The sequence below is a fragment of the Megachile rotundata genome, chromosome 10, assembly GCF_050947335.1.
Source record: "Megachile rotundata isolate GNS110a chromosome 10, iyMegRotu1, whole genome shotgun sequence".
Classification (NCBI taxonomy): Eukaryota; Metazoa; Arthropoda; class Insecta; order Hymenoptera; family Megachilidae; genus Megachile; species Megachile rotundata.
The window spans coordinates 8,287,873-8,311,754 of record NC_134992.1 but is presented as its reverse complement, the minus strand read 5'-3'; the positions used below and the strand labels follow the sequence as shown (position 1 = coordinate 8,311,754).

Below are 23,882 nucleotides of genomic sequence, written 5' to 3'. Positions count from 1 at the left end.
ACACCTTAAAATAACTACACCTTAAAATAGCCTAACCTTAAAAGAACCTAACCTTAAATTAATCTAACCTTAAATTAAAATAACCTTAAAATAATCTAACCTCAAAATGACCTAATCTTAAAATAACCTAACCTTAACTTGACCTAACCTTAAAATAACCTAACCTTAAAAGAACCTAACCTTAAATTAACCTAACTTCAAATTAAAATAACCTTAAAATAATCTAACTTCAAAATGACCTAATCTTAAAATAACCTAACCTTAACTTGACCTAACCTTAAAATAACCTAACCTTAAAAGAACCTAACCTTAAATTAACCTAACTTCAAATTAAAATAACCTTAAAATAATCTAACTTCAAAATGACCTAATCTTAAAATAACCTAACCTTAAGTTGACCTAACCTTAAAATAACCTAACCTTAAAAGAATCTAACCTTAAATTAACCTAACTTCAAATTAAAATAACCTTAAAATAATCTAATCTTAAAATGACCTGACCTTAAAATAACCTAATCTTAAATTGACCTGGCCTTAAATTCACCTAACCTTAAAATAATCTAGCCTTAAAATAACCTAACCTTAAAATAACCTAACCTAACCTAACTCTTTCACTGTAGGTGAATAATTGAAAGTAAAAATGACAGCGGTTATTAAACTATTAACATAACTAACTAATAATACAAAGTTAACAATATCATAATATTCAACAAAATATATAAATGTAAAATTAATTTTTAGAATTTTACCATTTGCCAAAGTGACTAAAAATAAAGTAAAAATTGAAGATCAAAATGACAAATGTGACCTGCGGCCATTAAAGTGTTAAAATAGGATCTAACGATATTACGTTAAACGATAACACCATAACGATATTTGACAAAATACAATGTATCTATCTCGAAGGTATAGTCCAATAGGGAAAATTGATCGATCGTTTTACATAGGCAATGCATTATTCGCTGAAAAGCTATCTGTCAGCAGGGATTTGCTTGTTTAACAGCATGTTATCGTTCGTTACAAACGAATCTTTGTTCTGTTAATTTCGTTTCAACTACACGGATGATATCGGTCGTTCTATTATTGTAACGTGATTATTATAGCGAAACTTGTTTAATATTCATCATCGAATCAGTCAACCGCTATTATGGTGTTTGTGTGTGTGCACGCGTGCGTCGAATCCGGGTGAATTTACACAGTGCCTGAACGATGCTAAACACAGAAATTCGAACCTCCTTCGTATCAATCACAGGCTATAATTAATTGCAATTACGTGGATTGTGCTGCTACAGAAGATGCTATTAATTTCATAACGTTACGCTTAAAATTTATTGATTGCTGAAATTTACTTCAAATTTTGTAATTGCGAAAATAAAACTGCATTACAAATTTTATATATTGAGCATGTACAAAAAACATGTTAAATAAAATTTTATATATTGCACATAAGCAAAGAACGTGTCACTTAAAATTTTATATACTGTGCAAATACAAAGAACACTAAAATAATTTAATAAATTGTAGAAATACGAAGGACGATATATTTACAAATTTTTTTAATTGCAAAAATATGAAGGACATATTTAAAATAATTTAGGTCATCGAAAAATACAATGTTTCAGTAAAATGATGCAGAAATAATATTGTCAATAACGTATTATAAATATAAACATATAAAAACGTAAATTATATAATAAATGTAAAAATATTCATTAATAAATACATCAATTCACATGCATGCATGTGTAGTCATTAACACATACATTACATATGATATGTGTTATATAAATGTTGAGACGTAACATATCCCAAGTTTGAGAGGGTTAAATCCACCCCTATAATACTGTACAAAATATACAAAGTACATAAAATGAAATATATTAAATATATGAATTAAATATGCATATATATATAAATGCTATTAAAAAGAATATATTGGAGCAAAAAATGTTTTTAATTTCCTTAGAGGAGGAACGTTTACCGAGCGGTCGATATTCCCACAATTCCTGTCGGTTGTTCGCCATATATTGCCGACAAATCTCTCCATCCCGACAATCGTAAAAATTCGAACAAACAACGCTAATAAAGACGCGTACGCGACGAGCATCCCACAGATACGCGTGGAATTATGTTTGGTATGGTGTTGTTCGGCGAACGAGGCAGAGCTCGCTATCTCGCGTCGTCAGATTTACGACTCTTCAGCTACCGCGGGAAAAAGCGAACCAGCCTTTCCGACCCACCGAAACGTTCCTGATCGTTAAACTGCCACGGAAAATTGCTATGGCATCGTACACCCCGCTGTAACGCTACCTTCGGATAAGGACACGTAAACTTGACAATTTTTAAATTTACGAATTTTTGTGTTCGCGAAAATTTTCAGCTAACTCGAGCGTTTTTTATTTCACGAAATTTTTTGTATATTCTCTTCGGAGAAAATTTAACTTATTTATGTGAATGGACCTGTATTTGTTCATTTATGTGAACCGACCTGTACTTGATTAGTTTATGATCACTTATGTGAATTGACTTGTACTTGATTACCTCTGTACTGGATTACTTTATACAAATTGGTCACTGACCATTTTATATGAATCACCTTATATTCAATTGACTATTTCACTTAAATCATCTTGTATTCAATTGATCACTTAACATGATTCACCCTGTACTTAACTATCTTACACCAATAACATTCTACTCAACTAATCACTTTATATCAATAATCTCGTATTGAACTGTTTATATGAATCACCCTATACTCAACTCATCTTACATGAATCACCCTGTACAGCCACTTATAAAAACATACATACTATTTCACGTATTCAATTCATTAAAAAATAACTAATAAAAGAATGCACATTACTTGTAACCGAATGAGCCGTGTTTATTGACACATAATGACCTCGAAGTAACTTGCAATGAATGCAAAAAGTGGAAAGTTGATAAAGGCGATAGCAAAATTCCAGCGTGGTAACGAGCTGAATAGAAATAAGTTTTGGATCAAAGAGGAGGAGAAGAGAGCGTGCAGAATTTACGAGAAAAGCCGTGAAACAATGCGGCGGCCCCTGTTGAAAGAATGCGAAGGACTCGATATAGTCCTGCATGGTATTACTGGTCAAAAGGAGGGGGATTATGTGAACGCGAGCATGGTTAAGAATTCCTAAAAAAAGATTCAGGAAACAAACAAAATATTTTTGTAACGAAACATCAATGCATAAAGCGCGACGAATAAAGGTTCGTTATAAACAAAATGAATATGCATTTATTTAAAAACAAAATGGATAAATTTTATCAAAAAGAAAATGAATAATGATCTATTAAAAACAAAATGTAGAAGGATTTATTAAAACTAAAACAAATAAGGATCTGTTAAAAATAAAATAAGTAAGTATTTATTAAAGGTAAGATGTATAAGGAGTTCTCAAAATATAAATAAAGATTTACTGAAAGCAAAATGCATAAGATTTATTATCATATAATTTGTATCTTTCAAATTAGAGAATACGATCGTTTAAATTTCGCGCCAAAAATAGCGTACGAAACCTAACCTAACCATTTGAGGATACTAAAGGGTTTTTATGTGGCAATATACACCGCCATCTTGTCCCTATAGCAACAGCGCTCATGACGATCAAGTAATTGGACGAAATCTCGATGAAACGACAAACAAAGCCCTCCAGACATCGTCGAGCGTGTACGCGTAATCCTGACGAGCAGGGACAAGTTCGAATCACCGTGTCAGAAATTCGCGACAAGCGGGAACGGGGATCCAGGGCATTTCGACCGGAAATTCCGTCCGTCCCATCCACCCCGGTGTGCCCTGGCGAGAATCGTAACTTCGTGGATGACATCGAGCGCGATAGAGACGCGAGCTACATAACCGAACGGCCATACAGGATAACGGAAGCATAATTTGGCGCAGGTAACGCATACATAAGTCCGTCTAACAGCTATCTGTCAGATAAAAGCTGCATCCTCGACGTTGCTCGCCGATTTCTGCCAACCGTTCGTTTTATGACACGCTGCAGGATCGCCATTTGTTGTGCCTTCGAGCGTTTTGTTGTATAGCGGGGTCGTGAAAAGTAATATACCGTGACGAGATCGGGTTTTATTTAGTTGTATCTGACCGTTAGAAATACTTGTGGTTTTTTAGGATTATGGAGACGTGTATATTAACATGTCAAATCGGGTATATATTATGTTGTGGTTATTGTTATTGCATTGTGATCGCTCCATTGTATATTAAATTACTTTTGTGTAATAATAAAGCAGCTTTTAAATTATTTGTACTTTGACATGGATCTTGAGACATGAGACTTTGACATGAGACTTGAGATTTTAGACATGAAACTTGATACTGTGTAACTTGAGATTTTAGACTTGAAACTTGATACTATGTAACTTGAGATGATAAACTTGAAATTTGATACTATGTAACTTGAGATTTCAGACTTGAAACTTGATACTGTGTAACATGAGATGATAAACTTGAAACATGATACTATGTAACTTGAGATTTTAGACTTGAAACTTGATACTATGTAATTTGAGATGATAAACTTGAAACTTAATACTATGTAACTTGAGATTTCAGACTTGAAACTTGATACTGTGTAACATGAGATGATAAACTTGAAACATGATACTATGTAACTTGAGATTTCAGACTTGAAACTTGATACTCTGTACCTTAAGTCTTCGAACTTAATACTTGTGCCTAAAATCTGAAATTCCGTAATGTTCTAATTTTTAATTGACTATAATACCCATAATATAACATATCACAATCATGACGTAACCCAATATCCATCGTTTCCCGACAAAATAACAAAAAAATATCCAACAGTTGTAACTGTTATCTAGATCCATAACGCGCACGAAAACGATATTGTTCATGATAGGAACTATCATATTGCCATATATTACAGAGGTGAACGATAACAATGACTCGAAACTCTTTCGGTATCGTTGTAACGCATACTCGGCAACCACGACACGTTTAACTCATTTGACGATCGAATCGTGACATAAACGATGCATCCGTTTGCACGTGTCCATCTATCCGCGTTCGTTTTCCACGTTTCGGTCATTTACTCGATTCGACATGCGGTTGTTCATGCCGGTGATGTGTCGAACGAACGTTGCAAAATCGAACAGACGGACACATTCGCAAACGTAGCGCGTTGAGTTTGATTAATTCGCGGCCGATTCTGGCCTGCCCGATAAGGAATATATATGGTGGACCTCGAACACCGTTCACGGTTCATAAGAAACACCACAACCGTGATAAATGGTCCTTCAGATTTCAAAGCAACGTTTCTGCTTATCAGACTGTAGGTACACTTGATGTCTGACAGTTCTTCTGCTGGGAATATACGGGGTCATTGTTTTTCTTCGCAACGGTTTGTGGACTATTCCATTCATTATTATTATACTATTTAAGTATAACGTGTGAATATAGAAAATGTGGTAAATCACTGCACTGTAATAAATACATGGATGTAGTAAATGTAAATCACTACATTAAATAATGGTAATAAATAATGGTAAATATACAAAATGTAGTAAATGTACACATTGTAATAATAGCAAATGTAGTAAAGCACTGCATTGTAATAAACACATAAATGCAGTAAATGTAATTCGTCCTAACATGATAAATGTATATATAGTAAACCCAGTAAATGCAGTAAATCACAACATCATAAATGCAGTAAATCATCGTTGTACACGAAATGTACATCTAGGTCATTACTGACCCAACTGCACAATACCGCCCGAGTCTAAACAATCTAAATCGAAATTTACCTTTCGAGCACAATATTTTCCCCGAAAAAAACGCTATTATCGTTTCATTCGTGTGGTTGACAGGTCACAAATGATCCGTCCAAAAGTTAAACAACAATCATCAGAGAACATTATTTACCTGCAACGAAAACCGATACAGATAATCCGGCCGGTACTGTTGCGGATACTGATGATGCACATGATGCTGATAGGGCTGCTGATTGTACTGCTGCCCTTGTTGCGGTTGATACTGGTGTTGTTGCTGGTACTGGTGTTCCAGATGCGTCCGACGATGATCATGATGATGATGATGATGATGATGGTGCTGCTGCTGCTGCTGCTGATGTTGGTGCTGGTGATACCAGGCATGATTGTAACCATCCATATCACAACCAAGTCACGTTCACGGACGTATCCTCCTCGAAAAAGGGAAGCTCTCGCGAATGGCAAACATATCAATCACCTGCCAACAAGTCCGGTGCGCTCGTTCGACCGTCGTATTTCGAATTCCCTTTCGCGTGGACCAACCGACATCACGACGAGGCTTCACCGTATCTATCTATCGTTTTCGAGACTTCTTTTGTTCACCGGGTTTGACGAATGGTCCGTGCCGAAAAATTATTGCCAGCCGAGAACAAAACGCGATCTTTCACGAAATTGTTGCCGTTGAATCTCTATAAGTCACCGGACAAAAATCGCCGCCGACATTTCGAGATGAACAACCGTTTCATGCACTCACTTCCGCCGGATCTTGTATTGCACTAGACGATGATTGCTGGCAAACTAACGCAATGTTCGAATTCACGAAATCGCGATCAGCCGCTGGTGAAACCCCCACTCTGCTTGACCCCCAAGGGCTATTATTGTCCGTCCCTTGGAAGATCCTATTCCTACACGATCTGGACCGGTCAGCCTCGTTTCTGCTGGGGGTCCTCGTTGGGAAAAAAGGACATCAGGAAGAGAAGGGGTTACCGATTAACAGAGGTGGAATCTCGCTACGAATCGAAAACCTGACCTCTTCCTGATGCCTCCCGGTTCTTTCCTGTATTCTTTCCGACCAGATACGAGACGACCAATCGTTGATCAAACACGTGTTACTCCTGTTTGGTTGGCTTGATTCGGTTTTTCTTCGTTGGAAAGGGTAACAGTTCGTTGAAACTTTTTCTTCTTTTCATTTCATGTTGAGTTCACATTTCACTTTGATTGAATATATGAGGAAACGTATTTCTGTGTCTTGATTTTGATGACGTGTAAAGACATGATACAAATAATTCAAGGAGATATGAAGATGTTATATGAACAATTTATTGGTACATGAGGATATGTAAATAATTATATGGAACATGAAAATGTAATATAATTTGAACATCAAAATAAGATACAAACAATTTGAAGAATTTAAAGATACAATACAAACAATTTGATGGACATGAAGATGTCACACAAGTAATTTGACGAACATGAAAATGTGATACAAACAATTTGAAGAACTTAAAGATGCAATACAAACAATTTGATGGACATGAAGATGTCACACAAGTAATTTGACGAACATGAAAATGTGATACAAACAATTTGAAGAACTTAAAGATGCAATACAAACAATTTGATGGACAAGAAGATGTCATACAAGTAATTTGACCAACATGAAAATGTGATACAAACAATTTGAAGAACTTAAAGATACAATACAAACAATTTGATAGACACGAAGATGTGATACAAGTAATTTGACCAACATGAAAATATGATACAAACAATTTGAAGAACTTAAAGATACAATACAAACAATTTGATGGACATGAAGATGTCATACAAGTAATTTGATGAACATGAAAATGTGATACAAACAATTTGAAGAACTTAAAGATGTAGTACAAATAATTTGACAAGCATGAAGATGTGGTAAAAATATTTTATGGTAGATGTGGTACAAATAATTTTACAGGTACAAAGATGTGATACATATAATTTAACGAACATAAAGATGTGGTACAAATATTTTGATGAACATAAAGATGTGGTATAAATATTTTGATGGACATGAAGATGTGGTACAAATAATTTAATAAACATGTATATGTTACATATATAACTGGACATATATAAACATATGATCAGTGAAATATAAACACCTCTGCATCCCTATAGCTACTGTACATTACTGCATCACGTATATTGAACATAATATTGCTGTATTATTTTGTACAAATTTGATGTAACCTATAATTATAATATACATGATTTTTAATAAAAATTGTTATCTGACGAATATTATATTTAACACATACAAAAGTCATTAACTGTATGCGAGAGTAAATTGCGATAAAACGTTAAGAAGATGAAGAGAGTAATCAGAATAAGGTCTGACCGAATCCACAATGATCCCATAGTGTTTAAAGCCGATTTAAAACGACAAATTAACGCTCGGGTTACGTCTCTCGTTATCAGGCGTGCAGGCACGAATCCGTTAAATAATAGCGCACTTCTAATACTCGCCGGTTTCGTTTTATCGTCAACTGATGATCATTAACGCGAATTAATTCTAGTCACAAAGCTGTAATTGCAGGGAACGGCGTTGCCTTTATCGGCCATAGATACCGGATTGCATCGCACGCTATTAAAGGGACATCGAGCAGGAATATTCTGATCGATCTCGTTGAAATGGATCCGTCAAAAACCCTGTCGTTTGCAATTCATCGAAATGGAAGAAAAAAGAGAATCGGTAACTCAATCAGGAACACGCAAAACGAGCGAATGAAAAATTCGCCGATCGATGCGAGCCTTTCGTGCGCGTAGAATGGCATAAAAAAATTCAAATTCCGAGAATTAATATGGCTCCCGATTGTACAGGGTTCCGTGGATTTCTAAATGGCGGCGGTCATGCGAGCCGAAGAACGCAACCGATTTTAATTGGATCCTAAATTCATTCGATTTCGAACCAATGAGAGACACGATTGGATGAGCCAACGTGTGCGTATGAACAAAAATTCTAGTGTCGAATTTATTTTACTCGAAGCGGAAAATTGAACGTAGGGAATTGAAGTACGTACGCGGAACGGATATCTGATAGCCGGAATAGTGATAATTAAAATTACTGTAATAATTAACGAAATTGAATGTTTGTACGGTTTTCGGAAGCTTCGAAATTTCAGAGGTATTTCTGTTTTTCTAATAATAATTATTGGTGAATAAGGGAATTTTTAATCATTGTAATTCGAGAATATTGTAATTAATTCTCGGTAATTGAATATGAAGGTAATTGGGAACGAAGGCTCGTGTATTTCAAGATAATTTTTATGCAAAATTATTATGCACAATTATAATTATAACAAATTTTTTAAATTCTTTCAGACCAGCCATTTACATATTCTATTTATAATATATATTAATTAATTCATATATCATTGAAATTTACTAATAGTTTTTTAAATAGAATTTATTAAATATAATACTATTATTTGTTGAATATAATATTATTTACACTTTGTTAATTTATTTTTCTTAATTAATTAATTAATTTCTCAATGATTGTTGTGTTCTGTAGGGAAGGTATATTGTTTTCAGATAACACAACATACTGTTTTAATAGATGGCGCTAGTTTTCCTTAAATTTGAAAAGTTCCGTTACTTTTCCGACATACTGTGCAGAACCAAAGCCACGTACACTTCCGAATCCACAAAAGTTCCGAATCCTAGCGATTTTCGAACTCACCCCGCAAACAGGTCAGACGGCCTCAAAAAAAGCGTCGATTGTTCGTGCGAGGGGATACGAAGGAAGAACAGAGGGGATGCACCCCTTTTTTTGCGAGGGGGTTCAAACGGGTAAATCTAATAATGCACGGCCCACGACACCCTGGAAACGTCGCTGGTTCCACGGCGACAAGTGTCGGATGGGATTTCCAAGAGGGAGCAAAAAAAAAGGATTCGAAACAAAGTGAAGCGAGTTCCAGAAACAATAGACAGACCCGTAATAACGAGCTTCCATTTTTTCGCGAACGTTACACCGCACAAAACGGCCGGCGAAACAATGAGATCGAGCATGGCGAAGGTAATTCGCGAAATTTTTGCGAAACCGGGATTATTAAAGGCCGTAATCCTCTTTAACGGCTGCATCGCGCGGAACATTAAGTAGCGGATTCTCTAACTCGCTCGAGTAGCTGAAAACCCTCGAATCCGATGAAATACGCTTTCAGGGGATTTCTTCCTTTTTTTTTGTTATTTCCTTTTTATTCGAACGATTTCCACGCGTTCGATACGATGTATGCGGTTCAAGGTATTGCGATTTTAGTTTGCCACTGGGCTTTGCAGATTCTTCTTTTTTTACGGGATTTTAAGGTTTTCGAGGATTTGAATACCTAGGAAAGTAGAATAACGCAGATACAGTTTTTAGTTTCTGATGACTTCGAATTTTGAAAACTTTTGAAAACTTGAGGAATTTCAGAGAGCAAATATTTTCTCTTTCAATTGGAAAATAGGTAAATATAAATATAGATAAATTTGTGTCAATATAGATGTATATTTATGTCAATGTTAGTAATATATTTTTCTGTGACATTCAATTAAAAAATAAATATTTATCATATGCACTTCATAAATACAAATATCAATATCTCAATTAATATCGATAATATTTACTTCTGTAATTTTCATTTAGAAAATAAGTATGTACTATGCATATTTTTAAATATAAACATACATCAACATAAATAGCATATTTTTCTTTAATTTTCTATTAGAGAATAATCATACAGAATATACATATTTTTCACACTAAAGAAAAGTATTAAATGCTTACAGATACCATGTAAAATTCGTCAAAGTAAATAATATATTTTTCTCTAATTTTCAATTAAAAAATAAGCATATTTACATTACTCGATTTTCAAAGAATCACAAAACCCTCCTCCATCTTCAATATTTACCTAATACGAAATATCCTCCATTTTGTTCACATTCGATCACCCTTCCGGAACAAGTTATCGACAAATTCGCGCCGTAGAATCTGTTCTAATCTCACCCCTTTCCCCCTCAATTTCCTCTTCCCTCTTTCTCTTTTTCCCCCACGACTCGTCCTGCTTGACTTTTCTTTCTCCACTCCTCTTTTCACCCCTATTTCAACCCGTGTCCGCTCGACCTCGCAAACCGAATTCGCGCGTTTTCAACGCGTGTAACTTACAATCGCGTTATCCCGTTCGGACTTTTGCAAGCCGAAAGGAGGATCGCTCGCGAAACTGGGTCGAGCGTACTGACGTCAATTTTTTGAAACGATGTTATCGACGCTCGACTCTGCTCCGCCCTTTCTGCTTCTCTCTATATGTTTTTTCTTTTTTTACATTTTTTTTTTTAATTGCTACTGTCGGCCAACTCCGGGCATAGAGAAAAAAAGGGAACACGAGATGGTACGCGTGGTCGGAATATAATTATGCTTGGTTTTATTACGCGGATCATTAGGGAATCGTAAATGCACGCTTGTTATTCGAACGTTGGGCATGTCTTAATTATGCGCAAGGTTTTATGCATTTTCTTGCTTGATGCAGGGAAGATATTTTGGGAATGCAGGTATCGTTGTTTTTATACAAAATTGTATTTCTGGTAAGATAACAATATTTTCATTATATGAAAATGATTGTAGCAAAGCTTGCTATACTGTCACTTCATTATACTGAAGGTTAGACATTTTTTTAAATACACTTTGAAGAGAAGAGACATTTTTGTGGTGAAATATTTTTCGTTTATACAATATGTTATACAAGTCAAGGAAAAATAATTAAAAATGTATAAACACATATATATAAAAATTAAAGGGTTAAAAGTGATGAGACCTTACAAGCGGGATGACACTTAAGCAAGAGAATCACGTTATCGTTGAGAAGCATTCCATTAATTTTATCAAAGTAACGAGGACATTAGTTGGGAAAGTGTTAAGCTTTCCGCCATTCAGAAACGTCAAATTCTTCGCTGATACGAGACCGGCGAACGTTTTCAGTCGTGGATTAATAACTCGACGAGGAGCGTTATGATAATTCGTGGACGGGACGCGAGAAGATTAAAGGATCTCGACGAGCGTACGTATAAATTCGAAATGAAGATAATTACGATAGCGGCGGTATAACAGGTCCATAAAGCGCCGCTTCGAATTGGTTAAATTTATCGATCGTACCCCGGTAATACGCGGTCGCTTTTTATCCGTGCGATCCCCTGGCAATTCCATTTCATGACGAATATACATCAGTTCGATGCTCTTTGACGTTCTTTCTGCTACGAAAAACTCGGCTACGGGACGTTATTAATGAACGCCGAAGAATGATCGTATTCAGTTTCATGATAATTCATTCAGGACAGAAATTGAACGAGATTTTTATACCGACGCGGGCTTATCAATGGGAAATGAAGTTTTTTGCTGTTAATTTAGGTGAATAGGGGATTCAATGGCTACATCGATTTTTAGATTATGTGTATTATGCGGAAAAATGAACTGCTTGATGTAGACACGTAAAGTCATTTTTAAATATTCAAATATTATTTATTATTATTAAATAATATTATTTTAGGTATTCAAATATTAAATATATTATTCGAATATGCCATTAATAAATATAATATAGCATACTTTAACACTATGTTTTTCAACATAATTTCAATATATACATTTTTCAGCGTGTACCAATAATCAATATAGTACTGTAATATATGTATTTTTTAATACACCCAATGATTTATTATTAGTTACCTATTAGAAGAATAAACAGGGAAAAACTACTCACATAGTTTAAAAATCATAAAAATAAGAAAGCTAGATAAGATGAAACATATAAGACAAAAAATATGTATGTAAAATACTACACCTATGCAGTAAGTTCGCGTTAACTGATCGTCGTTGGTTCTGAGCACGCACAGTTACCGCGAGAGGTGGTAGTTTTCGAGAACCAAACTTAAAAATGCTGGAGTATTAATTCTGCATATTGTGTACTATAAATTTAGAAATAAATTTCATATACTATAAACATATATACAGTCCAACCTACAACTACATGATCAGCACTGTTGCAAAATATTTGTCCTCAACAGATCATTCCTGGATTAACTAACTTTACTGTATAAAGTACTTCTAAAAGTAGTAGTCGCTTCTGAAATGTTGACCCAAAATAAAATACCTAGGGCAAAAAATGCAGTATCTAACTGTAATATTAAGGTCACGATAAGTGATCCGTCCGTTCTGAATGCGCTCAGTTACGGTGAGAGGCAGTATTTTTCCACTTACCCAAATCTGGAGAAGCTTTCAAAATGTTTGATTGTGATAATCGCTCAGAACTTCGTATACTACATATAATACTCCAGTTTCTAGATTATTAATTAATGAATAAATATTGTACACTATAAGCATATACAGTTCTCAGCTGCGGTCGCATTAATCAAGTTCGCCATACGACATATGTTATCAATGGTTCGCTTCTCGATAATCAATTTCCCGAACAGATGTGGACAGCTCATTTACGGAGGGAGTGTAACGATCAGTTAACGCGACTACAATATAGAGTATGCATCAAAATATTAATAAGATAGGAAGTTCTGATCCAAACGTTGAAGATATTCGCAACGTTCATCTTGCACGGGTCCAAATCGATACGTCCACACGGCCGTTATCCAATATTCGCATTCTCCGTCGGTCCGGTAAAAATGGCAGGCTTCAAAGCCGAGGCACTTCGTCAACGAGACTCCCCGGAGGCCTTCTATTCCTCCTCTCTGAAAGCTACCACCCCCAACCCCCTCCGGTTGTTCCTCTGGTTCTCGAACCTCTCGCCTCCTATTTATGTTCTTGAGAGCAACCTGCCAATTAGTTCCCTACCCTTACTCGGCTGTTATGCACACTTTGAACAACTAGAGACGCGGCTGGCACTTGCAATTGGATACCAGTATTCACTTTCAAGAGTATTCTCGACGAGCTTTGTAGCCCACGTGCGAGTCATCGTCACCCACCCCCTACCTTCTGTACGCTCATACTCTCTTCCCAATTATGTATCCGTCTCTGAAGATCGTTTTCTCTTCGGATATCTAACGCCGGCCATATTCTGCCTAGAAATCGAAGACCTCCACTTTTGGGACGATGCGGCTTCAGGTTAGAGATAATTTTGAAGCTGGGTTCTGGAGGAGGTGGAAGTTAGGGGTGAAATATTGGGAATTAAGAAATTTTTCACGGTGTTCAATTGAGGGATGTTTCTATGGAGGTCGATGGGGGATGTTTGGTGCATGGGTGTTTATAGTCTTGGGATTTGGAAACTTTGAGGATTTGAATTTTTGGAGATTTGGAAATTTTGGAATTTTTGAGATTTGGAGATTGGAGCTTTGGAAATTTAGGATTTTGAGGATGGGAAATTTGAGGATTTGGAAATTAAGGAATTTGGGAAATTTGAAATGTAGAAATTTAGAAATTTAGAATTCTGGGATTTGGAAGAAAGGAGATTGGAGATTTTGTGATTTGAAAATTAGAAAATTGGAAAATGGGAAAATTGCAAAAGTGGAAAAGGGGGAAATTGGAAAATTGCAAAAGTGGAAAAGTGGGAAATTGGAAAATGGGAAAATTTGAAAATTTGAAAATTTGAAAATTTGAAAATTTGAAAATTTGAAAATTTGAAAATTTGAAAATTTGAAAATTTAAAATTTAAAAATATAGAAATTGCAAAACCTGAAAATTTTCAGATCTAAAAACTTGAAAATTTACAGATCTAAAAACTTGAAAACTCAAAAATTTACAAATTTGAAAATTCCCCATTCTCCACAATAAACCAAGATAAACTAAAACAGGAAAGCAGCATAGCATCTCGTGCAGCGTACAATTTCCCTCTACCACGCATAACGTAACACAGTTCTTTGGATACGTTTCGCACATTATTAACATTAGTTGATAATGGAGTACGGAACGCAACATTAACCCCCGTACTTGAATTCGTAATTGGTGGAGAATGTTAACGTTCCGGTTTCGAGAGTGGGAGAAATGTATCAATAGTATGGAAAAGGCGATGATAATATCCTGGCAATATGGTTCCGGTTGAAATGGGTATGGCGAAATTACCACTGAATTGTGCCACACCTGTGTACACATGTATTTTGTGAGTATGTGTATAACGATCGTGTTTGCTCGGAGGAAATGGATGATTAAATTAATATTTTCTTTTTATTATATAATTACTGCTTTTAAACGTAAATTTATAATCTTTCATGTTTGAGGATGATGGTAATGAGAAATATCGTATTGAAGAAAGTTAATAGTAAGTTTAATTAATTAGCAGTTTCTTTTAATTACATAACAAAATTTTAATTATGTTTTATTGACGAAAGATCTTATTCTGTATACTTCTAGATTATTTGAAAATTTATGGAATATAATCTCAAGATCACCAGAGTCACAAATTTAATATCCCTAGATACCAATACCTCTACACATCCTTCTCACACATTTACACATATCTCCACACATATTTCTAAATTTCAATGACTAAATTTCCAAAACACCTAAATCCCAAAATCACTGTATGAAATATTTCAAAATTCTAATATCCATCAATATCCCTAAATCCCTATACACATAAATTCTTAAACTCTCATATCCACCTCTCCAGCTCCCATATCGCATAAAACTCAACAGCACCCTTAAAATTGAATATCTCTTAAAATTACTAACCCTTCCACAACATTATTTTCTACAATTTCTTGCTCAATACTTTAAGCACTTTTCTCAAGCATTTCATTACCATCATCCTCAACGTCATTTCAAAACGGTGTCCAATTTCTCCCAGCAATCTCCTCGTCCTCGAGTGAGCCATCGATCAATCCCGTCGCGCAAAAGGGCAGGTTAAACATCAGATTTTAAGTCGGAATGCATAAAAACGCATACTTTCATCGAGGTCGATGGGCTGTCAGGCATCCGGTACATCGATCCCGGGGTTCAGACGACGTAAAAGCGTTGCAGGACCCGGGAACAGGAAGTTTATATCGCGCGGGATTATGGCGGCTACTAGCAGGATTCTTGCAATAACTCGCCGCGGCTTGGCACGGTATCGCAAACAAACACGGAGAGCGAATCGAACGGAGGCGCGCCAAGTATTTTCCAATTACATCTTCCATTAACGATCGTTCCCCGTGTACACGGCATCATCCACGATCGATCGAAGATGCTCGTACCACGGTTCTTTCCCGAGCTTTGCGAAACAATCAATTTGATCGACGACATGAGTACGCCCCGTAAATGGAACTATAAGTACCGAGCATCGAATCTTCTACGATATCAATTTTCTTTTTTTAGTTTATGATTGAACTGGTCGAAAAGTAGGTATAGTTGTATATGATGTGTACTCTGTTTTGGTTACTAAGACGTTTGAGGCATGATATGGCGTGTAATCCAAGAAATCCTAGGCCAGCTGCTGTGTTCAATAACATCAAGCAACATATTAATGTTTACGGAGATGATGTTGAAGTGGACTCTAGAGGTTATGAAGTTACCGTAGAGAATTTTGTGAGGTTATTAACTGGCCGATTAGCTCCAGAAACACCAAGATCTAAGAAGCTGTTAACAGATGAGGGATCTAACATTTTGATTTATCTTACTGGTCACGGTGGAAATGGAATATTGAAGTTCCAAGACTCTGAAGAAATTACTAGTCAAGAGCTTGGTGATGCTTTGGAGCAAATGTGGCAAAAGCGGAGATACCATGAAATTTTGTTTATTGTTGACACTTGCCAAGCAAGTTCAATGTACGAGAAGTTTTATTCTCCAAACATTCTAGCAGTAGCTTCTAGTCTAGTGGGGGAAGATTCGCTTTCTGTAAGCAGCAAAGTATACTTTGTTTCTTGTTACTTACATCTCTTACTTAGGTCGCATTATGTATATTGTTTTGTGTTTATAGCATCACTTGGATCCTATCATTGGTGTTTACATTATAGATAGATATACATATTATGCATTAGACTTTTTAGAAAAAGTAGAACCATCAAGCTCAAAAACTTTGGGAGAATTTGTAAGTTGCACAAAAAATCTTTAAATTAATATGTGTCAAGCAAGGAATTAATGTTTGTTGTTTTGCAGCTCAAAGTATGTTCTAAGCATTATTGTTTATCAACAGTAGGAGTAAGGAAAGATTTGTTCAGAAGGGATCCTAATAAAGTCCCAGTCACAGATTTCTTTGGATCAATAAGGCCTATAGAGTTAACTACGAGTATAATGAATGTGTTGCCTGTTAAAATGAATAAGACAAAGATTATTGAGTCTAAAAGGAAACATTCTTATGCCCCTCAGTTTCCTGATGTATCACAATTCACGTGACTTATAGGAACGACTATAAAATTTTTAGAAAAAGGGGACTTGCTTTAAAAACAAACAAATAATATAAAACAGTGTACAGAAATATTTAATATTCACACTATTACAATGTATTATATCATATTAAAAAAAGCTTTAACCAATATCCTACATCATATAAGTCCTAAATATTCTGTACTTTTGTATGTTTATTATCATTAACGCCATCTAGTAATAGTTGGAAAAACAAAAGTAACAGAAAATGTCTTTTTTATAAATTGAGCAACTTTAGCATAAAATTAGGGTACTTCAAACGTTACAGGTATTTAATTACTTTTGAACAAGTTTATATTTGATGCATTTTTACTATGTTTTAACCTCTAGCCTTATAATATTGTCTTCAACACGTGACACACGTAATGCGTCATTGAAATGCGACGAATCTGGCCCACATTTTCACCATGATTCAATTTCTACCCTTTCACCAATGATTGTCATATAGAAAACGTTTCTAACATTTGAGTATTCTTTGTCTGTCTTAATGTTACAACAATTAAGTCACCCTGTTTGACACACTCTGACGAACTGTATAAGTTAAGGTCTTAAAACGATTCTCCAATTGCGAATCATCTTCAACATCAATTTTTAAAATCTAAAAAAAGTATTCATGAAGTTATACCATTTTTTACTATCATTCTACAAATAAAGTAATCTAATTTTTGCTTTGTAAAATTATTAAAAGAAATATATTTTTATACTAGACTTTAGATATGAACGAGATTAGAAATAGTTCCCGACTCGGGATGACACAGTTCCCAAGTGCAGGGTCGCATTAAAAATTCAAACTGTCTCATACAGGAAGTAAAAACGATCGTTCCCTTTAAATAACCCGACGGCGAGTCGCGGGCTGAAGGGGTTAGGCCCCCAGCAACGAGGAAGGCCCCGGGTCATACCAAGCTAACCCCAAAACTCCTTCGTACAACGTATCTTCTCACAGTTTGTATCCGGTCAGACCGGTGTCACCCCGAAAGAATGCGTGTGCGAAGAAGACCCCCAGTGAATCGCGAACGACCCCCAGTGAGTCGTGAACGACCCCCAGCAGGTTCTCGAAACGAGAAAAGACCCCCGGTTGCACCAACTCGCGACCAATCTCGACGTTCCGTCTCGAATTCAGCCAGGAAAAGTCTTCGTTTTCGGCCAATAGCGTGTTCGAATGTGTTTTAGTACGTTGGGCGATTAGGGTGGCCTTGAAAAATCTTCGGCCAGTGCCTCTTTTCTGATCATTTTTATTGCCAACGTTGAACTCGAATATCTGGACCAGCAGCTGGTCCACGGTTCGCGCCTTTTACTCCCTTGTTTTCTTCTTCTTTTTCCCTTTGCTTGCGAGGCTTGGTCCTTGATAGGGAAACCGCGGAGTCGTTGGATAGTTTAAAGAGACGCTTCCGGTTCGATTTACCGACCCTGATTCGCAGCGATTTAAATTTTTAAGATGCTAATGGGACTTGTGTGTGCTTCTTCCGCATTTTTTGTGGGTCACGGGACCGTTGGTACTTGATGGAGGATTTCGTGGATCCGCGGTCGAGGGTAGGTTTGACTTCCTTGGGAGAAAGAGATGTATGAAAGAGGGTACAAGGTTTAATGATTTCTAGGTTTAGTGATTTTGTGGGTTTAGTGGTTCTGAGGGTGGAAAATTTAGGAATGGGATAGGAGAATTTAGAAAATGTGGGAGTTTGGGAGTTTAAGTGTTTGGGAATATGTGAATTGGGAGGTTTTTAGGTTTGGGTATTTGGGGATGTAGGAATGTGAAAATTTGGAACTGTGAGATTTTGAAGATGTGGGAATTCAAGAATGTAGAAATTACGGAATGTGAGAATTTTTAATTGTGAGATTTTGAAGATGTGGGAATTTGGGAATGTGAGAATTTAGAAATGTGGAAATTTGGGAATGTGAGAATTTGAGAATGTGAGAATTAGGGAATGTGAGAATTTGGGAATGTGAGAATTAGGGAATGTGAGAATTTGGAAATGTGAAAATTAGGAAATGTGGAAATTAGGGAATATGAAAATTTGGTAATGTGAAAATTTGAAAATGTGAAAATTTAAGAATGTGAAAATCAACAAATGAAAATTAGAAAACATAGAAATTTCTCAATTTCTAATTTGCAAATATACAAACTTCACAAATCTAAAAATTCAAAAAATTACAAAATTAAGAAACCTACAAATTCCATAAATGCAAAAATTTGCAAATAGTTCAATTCTCATATCTTTCCCCCATATCACTATTTTTCCTAGAAAATCCAATAATTCTTAACGCAAGCAATATTTTCAATAAAAAACAATTTCAATGGAAACTTCATATTACTTTTAATAAAATATCAACTTCGTAAAGTCAAGAATTAACGAAGTTGGAATACTTTTATAATTCACTGTACCCAGATCGATGACACAAGATTTTAAGTTTAGATATCGATGAAACTTTGGCAAACGGCTCGTCGTGGACAGATTTAGAACTGCGGTAATGAAACGAGCTATTTTTAAAAGTTTCTGCACAAGTTTTAGCATATTTTAGTATAAAGAGTGTCACTCGACTGCACTGAAGTACAATTTTAGAAATTGAAAATAAAATGAGGTGATTAAAATTCAAGGAGAGCAAATATTACTTCGGTGACTTTATCTGTTAACTACCTATGTAATTATCTGTAACCTCTATCACATAATCGATAAATTCTCTATCATAAACACGTATATGCAATATATACAGATATTTATATTTAATATCTCAAGCATAAATTAATTAGAAGAATTGTTATACTTGCACTTGAACTAATTTTTATTAAACATGAATTTCTAAATTAACAATAAAAAATTTGTAGAAACTGGAAAAAATTACGAACGACGTAGAAATAAATAGTTAAACAAATAATGGCAGATTCTTTTGAGGTCAAGCAATTAGTTTGCAATTGCAATTACGGAATCGACAACAGAAAATATACCACGGTAAAATATAAAATTTTCAACACTCTCAAAGGAAAAAACAGACACAAAGCAATTTCCCTCGCAAACATTTATGAACAGTTACAGTTGTAAAACATCCTTTTTCCGATGTGGAACGAGTTTATTCAGTGGAAAGAGGCAGTCAGCTGCGAATGAACTGTAACTTCATGTATATGTACATTTTACAAGCTTGTATGATGTTCCAGTCTATAAAAATCCCAAGAAAATTGTCAGGTCACGTTACTGTGCACCAATTCGCTAACGGAAAATCTATACTGTACGATATTTGTATGTTTCACGTTTAATATTAACGAAGTAACTTATTCAGTAGTACTTTGCAATGCAAATTGTAACAGGACTTAAAGCTCAGATTGAAGTATTCAAAATTCGAGTAAAATCACATCTGAACAGTGAGTGCGTCACAAGTGTGTCACAAGTGCGTCACAGGTGCGTCACAGAACTATCTATCCATTGCTATAACTTTGTATTTGGAGATTGACTACGAAAATTATAAGACTTAACTTCAAATTGAAGTATTCAAAATTTGAGTAAAATCACATCTGAACAGTGAGTGCGTTACAAGTGTGTCACAAGTGCGTCACAGGTGCGTCACAGAACTATCTATCCATTGCTATAACTTTGTATTTGGAGATTGACTACGAAAATTATAGGACTTAACTTCAAATTGAAGTATTCAAAATTTGAGTAAAATCACATCTGAACAGTGAGTGCGTCATAAGTGCGTCACAAGTGTGTTACACAGAACTATCTATCCATTGCTATAACTTTGTATTTGGAGATTGACTACGAAAATTATAGAACTTAACTTCAAATTAAAGTTTTCAAAATTCAAGTAAAAGCACATCTGAACAGTGAGTGCGTCACAAGTGCGTCACATAGAACTGTATACCCAGTGCTACAATATTAAAACAAATAAAGAAAGTTAAAATATTATGTCAAATTAATATTCGGTGTTTCAGTATGCAAACTATAATTGAACTTAAAATTCGAGTAAGATATAACACATCTGAACAGCGAGTGCGTCACGAAAGAGGTTAGTCAACGTATACCAACGAACGCGTCAATCAGCAGTAACTATCCACTCCTACGCTACAAAAACAAATAAAGAAAGCTAAAATATTATGTCAATTCTGTATTTAGTGATCAGTGTATATGTAACTTATGTAACATATGAATTTAAACTTAAAATCTGAGTAAGATCACATGTGAACATCAAGTGTATCAGACTAGACAAAGCGTACCAAGAAACACGTCACACAGAACTACCTACCCAATCCTACAATAATAAAACAAATAAAAGTTAAAACATTATATCAACTTAGTATCTAGTGATCCGTGACTACCTAACCTATTAAACTTAAAATTCGCGTAAGATATGATATCCAAATAGCAAGTGTGTCCAAGTATTTGGTTACCAGTTAAATGAAGACAAAGCGAATAAATAGTAAAACGAAAGTGAGACAAATATTTATTTCGTGACGTGTTAATCGCAAAAGTGCGGAAGGTGTGGCAGGGAAAGAGGAGGACGAAATTGAGAGAGCACTTCAGTTTACCGGCCGGCAAATGGGCTGGTGTATGTTCGCAGGGTAATGGGAAAGGCAACAGATGTGAACGGCGGCAGTTTCGCGACGAAACTATCGTGTCGTATAAAAGGGCGCGAGAGCCTGGCAGAGGTTAGCCCTGCAACCGACGACATAAACTTACGATAGCGCAAACGACCGCGACAGAACGGGACTGCACCTATTCTCTCTACCCCGTCGAGATACTCGACATCCTACCGTCTCTCTACTCTTGTAAACGTAACGATACAACCGTAATTCTTCTTTACACTGCTTCGTTTCCGTACAATTGCATTCGACACGAAACGGCTCTTCATGTAAGCTACCGAGTGCTGTAACAGACCTCTCTCGACGATGTCAAATTTTTGCACTCGACTTTTTCCTGTTGTCGAGCTTACGGTTGGCAAGTTTCATGAAATCATTCGTTGTTATTTTTCTGTTATTAATTGCTGCCGTCTGTTTCACTGTACTCATACATCACGTGTGACACTGTAGATTTAAAGTGTTAAACTTGTGTTAAATTAAGGTTAAAATTTTAGGGTTACATGCGTCGAGCTGGGTCAAGCTTTGCTTTCATGAATTCTGATACTAATTTAACAAAATTATGACAAATCAAAAATACAGATTTTAGTCTCCATGAAGATTCAACGTAGAAACCAAATCCCTGCATTACTATGCCACAGGGTATCGTCATATTAATTTAATTCTCTCCATCTTACACCTCCACTGATTTGTTCCTGGTTTATTCTAGCTCACGTTCGACTGTCTTCCTTTCGCAATATTTATTATTATTGGCAACGTTCTATTTACAAGCGAAATTTTCCGGATCTGACCCTTTCTCGGCGATGGTCCGAGTGCATACATATTAATGAGAACGAACGATCGCAAAGCTGCGACTCCTCTTCCTTATTCTACCATCCTGCCTTTCCTGCTTCCTCCCCATGCCACTGTCACCGGTTAATATCGAGGATTTCCCTTCGTTCCACCTTTCTCTTGCTTCTTTTTCGAACCTCGGAATTGGAACACAGAAAATATCCATGGAACATTTTCTTCTGTTTGTCCTTTTGTTGCGGTCTGACCTTTTAGGATTATGTTTTCTTTACCCATTCTTTAAGTATGAAGCTGCAGTTTAAATACTGTTACAATTTTACGAAATAATTAGGTTAAATTAGGGTAATAGTGTGAGCCTACATACTGTCCCACTTTGTCCTAATAGAAGTAGTTAACAGTTTTGTCGGCGAAAATAGTATTTAACGTAGAAATGGCTAAACGTACCCAAAGGGTTAAGATATCGATCCATTTCCTTGGGCTATTAAATATTACTGCCGTAGGAAGTTAGGAAAATGACCCAAAGGTGACGGCACCCGGTGGTAACAGAAGTTGGAGACTTGTAACTGTTATTGGCCGGTATCGATCGAGGAGATCGTCGGGCAGAGTGGAGCCAGCAGGGAAAACGATTTAAGGATAATCGAGGAACATCTCGTCTTCTCGCGACGGAATAATTTTCGAACGACTGCTTTCTCGGTCCCGATTCTTTATTAATATTCGTCGACGTTCAGGAGTTAGGTTCGCAGCTGTGCGCCTCGCGATTGAAAAGAGTCGGGGCAGGTGCTTTTGGAATTTGAATGGAGGGGAAGCCGTGGAGCGGGTTACTTGCGATTGCAAATCCTTTCTGATTCGATCTCCGCTTCTCGCTTTCGCGGGTCATCATGCTCGGAATTGTGTCAGGAAATTGGGAGACGCGATTTTACGGAACGACCGAATATTATTGCATCTTCAACGTTTTATTAATGAGCGATTTGTTTTAGGTTCGCTGGAAATTTGATGAGAAAGGTTGATAATAGATCCGATTTTAACAATTTCTTTCTCCAATTTTGTTAATTCTCCAACGTGACGTCGGCAAAGATCTCATACATATTAATGGTGATCCGATCGATTTCAAGCTACTCGCTTCTTGCTCTGTTTAGGGACATCGACGTTTCGGCGGGCATAAGCCCTTCCGCCGCCCACAATGGTTATTATGCCATTAACGTAATGAAGTTAGGTGGTGCTGAAGGTTCCGGTGGTTGGCCACCGGCTCGTTCGAAACACGAAGAACACCATAAAACGGAGGGGAAGATGGCTGATAGCAATATTTGAACAGCTTTCATGGTTAATTCCGCCAGCGGTTGTTAATCTTTTAATTTGATGGAGATCGCCTTTTTTGCTTTCAAACTTTTGT

General features: G+C 36.0%; 2 protein-coding genes across 12 annotated transcripts in view; one reads left to right on the top strand and one right to left on the bottom strand.

Moving 5' to 3' along the window:
- Positions 1-23,882, bottom strand: part of LOC100876992 (uncharacterized) — a 514,205-nt gene that overhangs the window by 60,321 nt on the left and 430,002 nt on the right. The gene's annotated exons all lie outside the window — the stretch shown is intronic.
- On the top strand, positions 16,162-17,251 carry LOC100876880 (putative GPI-anchor transamidase). The gene is made up of 3 exons (XM_003705100.2): positions 16,162-16,611; positions 16,694-16,804; positions 16,873-17,251. The coding sequence occupies exons 1-3, from the start codon at positions 16,177-16,179 to the stop codon at positions 17,107-17,109; spliced, it is 783 nt and encodes a 260-aa protein (XP_003705148.2). The 5' UTR covers positions 16,162-16,176; the 3' UTR covers positions 17,110-17,251.

Excerpts from the sequence above, each read along its gene's own strand:
- LOC100876880 (XM_003705100.2), top strand. The coding sequence starts at position 16,177 with ATGGCGTGTAATCCAAGAAATCCTAGGCCAGCTGCTGTGTTCAATAAC. Across the intron at positions 16,612-16,693 it reads TGGGGGAAGATTCGCTTTCT|CATCACTTGGATCCTATCAT; the intron begins GTAAGCAGCAAA and ends TTGTGTTTATAG. Across the intron at positions 16,805-16,872 it reads CAAAAACTTTGGGAGAATTT|CTCAAAGTATGTTCTAAGCA; the intron begins GTAAGTTGCACA and ends GTTGTTTTGCAG.